We start from the raw sequence: 6,890 nt of genomic DNA on the forward strand, positions 1-6,890 counted from the left end.
ATTTACAACAAAATCTAAAATAAAATCGACCAACTTTGATTTATCTAGAGACGACAGGCAAATAATTCGTCTGGCATTCACGCCTTTCTTTAATTCTTTATCCCTCACCCCTCACACCTCGTTGAATTTTATATGGATGGAATAAAACTCCATGAGAGAAAAATTTGCTTATATAGGGGAGGGAGGTTGCTGCCATGTACTCGCCGCCCCTCCCGTGAGCTAAAGTGACTTGCAGTCTCTCACTCGTCCGGCTGCACCAATCTATCCATATTTTATCAAAAACATTGTTTTACACTGTTTTTTACTGTAGACCACACACTTCGTAGAGTACAGTTTAAATATGAATATAAGAATAGATAAGCTACTGGAGATAGTCTAAGGCGTCTGGTCATCCTAGGGACCCCGGTGAAAAGAAAGTTTGAAAATTTTATAATAAGGTCCCTAGCAGTCTGTGATATAATGAGATCAGATACGCTCATATATTATCGTTCCATATTTGTTTTCATTTTTTTTCTTCAGAATCGGATTGTATACAGTATTATTGAGTTATATCGGATAAGATTTAAATAAATATCGATATCTTAAATATCCAAATTTGGATATACGGATACAGATATAGATCGGATCTTGTATACCTGGATCTGGATACTGATCGGATCTTAGCCTTCTTAGACAGATCAAATTTAAATACGGATGCACACACTATAAATTTTGAGTTTTTGAGATATAATTTTGAAATTAATATTTCTAAAAAGAAAAGATATGTGCATTTCAAACATGGTTGGCCTTTGCACTGATCGACGGTTCCTATCCGGCTATCCGTCACTCGTCTTCTCATGGGTCCAAGTCCATTCTGTGCCCTCTTTTTAAATTTGTGTGGAGATTGAAATAATGTTTTTGAGAAAAATATGTATCACTCGCCTTTAGTGTTCAGTGGAACTTTTGAATAGGATAAAATAGAGAGAAGCTAATTAAAAGCAACACATAAATATAAACCAGATTATCTCAGAGGTGAAGGACAGAACCCACGGTTTTAAAGGTGAGGGAGACTTATTAGTAATTTCTTAAACAAGTTATTGATTTGCAGCTTACATATTTATTTTCGAAGTGCTTTAACGAGATAAATACCAAATCGCTTACTGTTGCAATCTGAGTTTTTTTTGGGGTGGGGGAGGGGGTTCAAATTTTAGTTTTATAAAGTTTGTTAAGTCATACTTACTGATTTCAAGAACTAAAAGGATCTTAATCATAAGAATAACGTTGACATGATAGTGTCTGAGATTATATGATGTTGCTCATAGTATTATATTATTATTAACTAATATTATTTATAGTTGCAACTATCACAATCTACTCCCTCCGACCCTTATTTTAAGATCATGAAGCTATAATTATTTTTAGATTATATAAATTATATATTGTGATGATGTTTTAATAATAAATCTAATAATTTTATTTTAGACAATATTTATGATTATTTTGTTATTAACCGTTAAAGTTAAAAATATTTAACTTAGTACATATCTTTGTGACCTTGAAATAAGGATAGGAGGGAGCAAAAGTTACTAGCGTTGATATTTTATCCTGACTTCGCTCCATTGTCGTTGAACTACTCTCTCGTCACACTGGATACCCGCGATATTGTGCCCTTAATTAATTACTAGGTATATTCTCGTGCGTTGCTACGGAATCAATACGATAAAATGCATTGATATGGAAAAACACTAATTGTTATTCTATACTTTTGTTAGCATCACTAAAAGTGGATGTTTACATATCTTAGAAGATATAGTTAGGTGTTTGTTTGTTGCTATGACTATCCTATGGGGGTGAAATGGGCGGGAGCGAAACCTAGGAGGCAAACTCGACACCGAAGAGGGCGGCAACGAGTGGGGTGGGAGAGGAAAACCCTAGCGCGTCAAGGGTGTCAAAGGGGCACAGGTGTGGACCTCCGGTTTGCTAATGACCTGCAAAAGGATTAATATGCTCAGAGGCCAGAATAAAGAATATAAGTAACCACAAGTTTAAAAAGAATGATATTACATAGAAAAAGCTGGCAAATTAATTAGGATCAAAAAGCAAGACACTGAACCTTTGTGGCTCGCTTTGCTGTTGGTAGTGGTGGAGCAGGAAGTTGAGGTTGGCAGCCCTGGATGATGCCAACGAGAATGGGAACACGGTCGTCATGAGCTGCTGCTGAGGGGGCACGACGGTGAGTGCCTTGGCGCGCATGACGACCCGCGGGGCCGTCGTCTAGAAGCGGCAGGTAGAGCCATTCTCGCAGAACCCATGCGCGAAGTACATGCAGGCCCTCCACGCTCCGGTGCCGGCGACCTCGGTGTCGCTGAGCGAGAAGCTACGGCGGTGGATAACACACTAATCATAGTTAAAATGATTGTAGTTAAAACGATGTCCAAACTTAGCGATGCAGCAAGTATCCAAAATAAAAAAAATGGGAATGCACAAACCAATAGCACAACAGAGTATGTGCTTCGATGTAGTGCTTTTGCAAAAAAAAAGAACTGATCACTTGCCTTGTTAGAGGAATAAACATGTTGTGAAAATATTCATAAATATTTACCATTCATAACATTTTTCATTAAATATGTTGTGCAAAAAAAAGAACTGATCACTTGCCTTGTGCTTCGATGGGAGTTTCTCCATTCATAAATAAACACCGAAGCGCAACAAGACATTAGGTGAGAACTATAGCATCTTGTTATACGTGCTCCATCTAGCTACAGAACATGGTATTTATAAGGTCGTCCGGGGTAGGTAACCCAAAGTATGGTCCTACCCACGCCCATCAACTATATTCGAGGAATATTCCGCGTAACAGAGTAATTACAACACCGTGCTCTCAACAGGGCGCACACCAAATAGTACACCCATGAGTTACAATGACAGGTGGGCCTCTAGAAATGTCTCCTAGTGCACCAACGACGTGTTGATCACTTCGTAGCCTTCGACGCCACCACTGGAGCCTTCAGTGCTCTTCGCTGTCCTTAGATAGGTGTATGGTGCCGAGGGTTCTGGGGCGACGCCTACTGAAGGCCTTAATCGGTGCCGATCGTTTAGGGGCCTCCGCTTGACGTTATCCCTTGTTACGGTCGGTCGTCGTTCGAAAGCCCCTTCACTCGAGGTCTTGTGTACTGGTTAATTTAAACGAAAATGGGAGCCTTCACTCCGTGATCAAGGTCATTTTCGGTCTCCGTTCAATATTAGATATGGAGATAGTTAAGCTGCTGGAGATAGGCATGGACGGTCTTTATTACAGACTCTACGGCATGACTAAGTTCTTGTAGGGCCGAGGATTAGATATAGGGACTGGTCCGACACGGCATGACAGGGCTATGACGTAGTGCCCAATAGAATACTACGAGTCTGGTCAGCCGTTTGCCCGTATATACTTGGCAGTTGGCACCAACCATACGTGTGGGCATATTTCACCAAGGCTCCGACGACCACCGGTGAAAGTGAAACGTCGGTGTCCGGCGACGACCGAGTTCCCATCGCCGGAAATCATGGAGAAGCTTCCGTCACAGCAGCAGGTTGTGCTGTTGGCGAGTCCTGGCGCGGGCCACCTCATCCCGATGGTGGAGCTCGCGCAGCGGCTCGCCGCTGACCACGGCTTCGCGGTCACGTTGGTCACCATCCCCGGCATGTCCAACCCGGCAACGGAGGCCGTCGTGCTGTCCTCGCTGCCGTCCTACGTCCTGACCGCGGTGCTTCCTGCTGTTCCTCTTGACGACCTCCCGTCGGACATCGGCTTCGGTGCCCTCGTGTTCGAGTTCGTCCGCCGATCGCTCCCAAACCTCCGCGCGCTCATGGAGGACGCCAGCCGCGGCTCGGTGACCGCGCTCGTATGTGACTTCTTCGGAACCTCGGCGCTGCCGCTCGCCGCGGAGCTCGGCGTTCAGGGGTACGTCTTCTTGCCGAACAGCTTCGCCATGATCTCCATCATGCGCCACCTCGCGGGGCTCCATGGCGACGCCGCTGCCCCCGGCGAATACCGTGACCTCCCGGACCTGCTCCCGCTCCCAGCTGGAGGCCTGGTTCTTCACCACGCCGACCTCCCCGAAGGGTTCCAGGACCGGAAAGACCCGGTGTACGCCTATCACGTTGAGGAGGCCCGGAGATACGGCCGCGCCAACGGCTTCTTGGTGAACAGCTTCGAGGAGCTGGAGGTCGTCATGGTGGAAACGTTCAAGCGGGACGCCGAGGACGGCGCGTTCCCTCCGGTGTACCCTGTGGGACCCTTTGTCAGGTCAAGCTCCAGCGAAGAAGCCGATGAATCGGGCTGCCTTGAGTGGCTGGATCGCCAACCGGAGAACTCGGTGGTATACCTCTCCTTCGGCACCGGGGGCTCGCTATCCGTGGAGCAGACGGCCGAGCTCGCCGCCGGGCTGGAGATGAGCGGCCACAGGTTTCTTTGGGTCGTGCGCATGCCGAGCCTCGACGGCAACCCCTGTGCCTATGGGTCGATGCCCGGCGACAAGGACGACCCACTGGCGTGGCTCCCCGAGGGATTCTTGGAGAGGACGAGCGGCCGGGGCCTCGCCGTCGTGGCGTGGGCGCCGCAGGTGCGCGTGCTGTCTCACTCGGCGACGGCGTGCTTCGTGTCGCACTGCGGGTGGAACTCGACGCTGGAGAGCGTGGCAGCCGGCGTGCCGATGGTCGCATGGCCACTGTACGCGGAGCAAAAGATGAACGCAGCCATCCTGACCGAGGTGACCGGCGTGGCGCTGCGGCCGGCGGCGCGCGGCAACGGCCACGGCTTGGTCACGCGCGAAGAGATCGCGGCTTCAGTGAAGGAGCTAATGGAGGGGGAGAAAGGAAGCGCGGTGCGCGGCCGGACGAGAGAGCTGCGTGAGGCTTCGAAGCGTGCGTGGTCGTCGGAAGGGTCTTCCCGGCGGGCGCTCGGGGAAGTCGCCGGCAAGCTGAAGGCTGCACTTGTCAACGGGAACGGATCGGCTCCATGATTCGTTTTCTTCCCGTGAATCGGATGAGATAAAAAAAACTATTTTTTACTGCAATTCATTGGGTGTGGTAATTATGGCATATGTATTTATGGACTAGCTGTATCTATTCAAAGTTTTTTTTGCTTGCGTACATGTTTCATTTCTATGATAAATAAATTGTTGAAAACAAAGCTTATTGGATGCCATAATAATTTAGCTCTATTAGTGTAGGAGTCGGTGGCGGATCCACCAATATGGCGAGGCCTAGCGGCCGCCAGACCTGTTGCTCATACTCTATTAAAAATAAACATTGGATACTAAAGTCATGTTTGAACCTCTACAGCTAATAGTTAGTCGACTAATAAATTATTAGCTAAAATGGACCAATGAACTATTATGTGTCTAACTATTAGTTAGGAACAGTTTGGAACCTTAACCTAATTGGTTGACTACTATTTCTCAGTCCTTGTGTCAAGTGGACATTGAGGGCTACGTTAAAAAGGATAAGGGTACTAATGTTGTCGTAGTTTGACAATGAGGGGTACCACGTCAATACCACCATAAAAATTTAACAAGGGGCTCTTGGTTTGCTACTCTACTGTCTAGCATGGCGCAGGGGCCTAGCTCGGTTGTCGAGGGATGACTACGGCAAACACCCTGAACATGACTAGGAAAACCAGAGGTTCGAGCCACTGATGAACAATACCCTACGTTCTCCTTTCGTGGATTGGACTATAAGAGATGGGCTAAGTCCTATTACAGTTGGGTACTTAGAACCTGAGAGTGAAAATGCGTGGAGTTGTCTAAGGAGAGATGCTCTAGAGTAGTTTGGTGTCTGAGTCTTAGTTGGCATGTGTTGTGAGGTTGTGTGCCTCTATAGGGAAGGCCTCCCTCTCCTTTTTATAGACCAAGCTAAGGGAGAGAAGGGTACATCTAGTAGCGAGGGGCCAATCCTAACGTCGGTCTTATCCTTTATTTATGGAAGCCCCATACTATATTAATGGAAGCCTTGTTATTGTCAGTATGTTGTCTTGTAGGATTGTTAGTGGTGCTGCAGGCACCCGCGTCGCTTGTACTGAATATCCCGAGCGCCATGCGGGGCATGTGTGAGTTTTTTTAAAGCTTGGAATGTGTCAGGAAGAGAAGCAGGTTCTCCATGCCTCCACATGAGACCTAGAAAGTTGTATTGTATGTCATTGATCACCAAGGTGGTAATACACCGTTGCGTACGTAGTGGGTGATTTGGGACGAAACACTCCACGATGGGCACCACCCATATCACCATAGTGGTCATGGTTGGGTGTGCCCTAGAACACGCATGTTGCTATAGTACCACACTGGTGCCATGTCTTGGCTTACTAGGGCATGATAGTAGGTAGTGGGTATGATGCTAACACAGCTGCACTTGTCATGTCGAATAGGTGTAGCACATCTTCTGACTCCACCAACTACTTGACTGACCATGACGTCGATGGCTGGCCACGCAGCGAGTTTGGAGACATCCCCTATACTGAATCTTCATGGGGACTGAAAGAGAAATGGCCTTAACCATTTTCTCTAATTAATTTTGGTGCTTGATGACTATCACAACCTTATGGACTAACTAGTTTTCCTAGTCTTTGATTCACAGGAGCATAAGTCCACTCAACTCAGTTCAAAGTTAGAAACATCTCAAAACAACCCCAAAGGGGTAGAACTTGGAAATGTAAAGAATACCTAGTTTCACACTTTGGATAAGTCGCATACAACCCTAAAAACCTATTTGGCACATCGAAGGAGATTGCAAACCACATCTTCACAAAGTCACAATTTAGGAGCTAGCTTGAGCAAAACGTGTTTCTGAGTTAGAGAGAGCAAAAAGTCCAAGAACCATGACTTAGACCAGTTGGATTGTCACCTTATATGTTTTTCTAAGTCATAGGTACCTCC

At 46.7% G+C, this 6,890-nt stretch overlaps 1 protein-coding gene across 1 annotated transcript; it reads left to right on the top strand.

Annotated features, from left to right (window-relative positions):
* The first annotated feature begins 3,402 nt into the window (after positions 1 to 3,402).
* LOC100281891 (hydroquinone glucosyltransferase) lies at positions 3,403 to 5,112 on the top strand. Its single transcript, NM_001154811.2, has one exon. The coding sequence runs from the start codon at positions 3,525 to 3,527 to the stop codon at positions 4,980 to 4,982; it is 1,458 nt and encodes a 485-aa protein (NP_001148283.2). The 5' UTR covers positions 3,403 to 3,524; the 3' UTR covers positions 4,983 to 5,112.
* The last annotated feature ends 1,778 nt before the right edge of the window (positions 5,113 to 6,890 follow it).

Source organism: Zea mays, chromosome 4 (assembly GCF_902167145.1).
Source record: "Zea mays cultivar B73 chromosome 4, Zm-B73-REFERENCE-NAM-5.0, whole genome shotgun sequence".
NCBI classification, from domain to species: domain Eukaryota; kingdom Viridiplantae; phylum Streptophyta; class Magnoliopsida; order Poales; family Poaceae; genus Zea; species Zea mays.

Coding starts and splice junctions, on each gene's coding strand:
- LOC100281891 (NM_001154811.2), top strand. CDS start 3,525: ATGGAGAAGCTTCCGTCACAGCAGCAGGTTGTGCTGTTGGCGAGTCCT.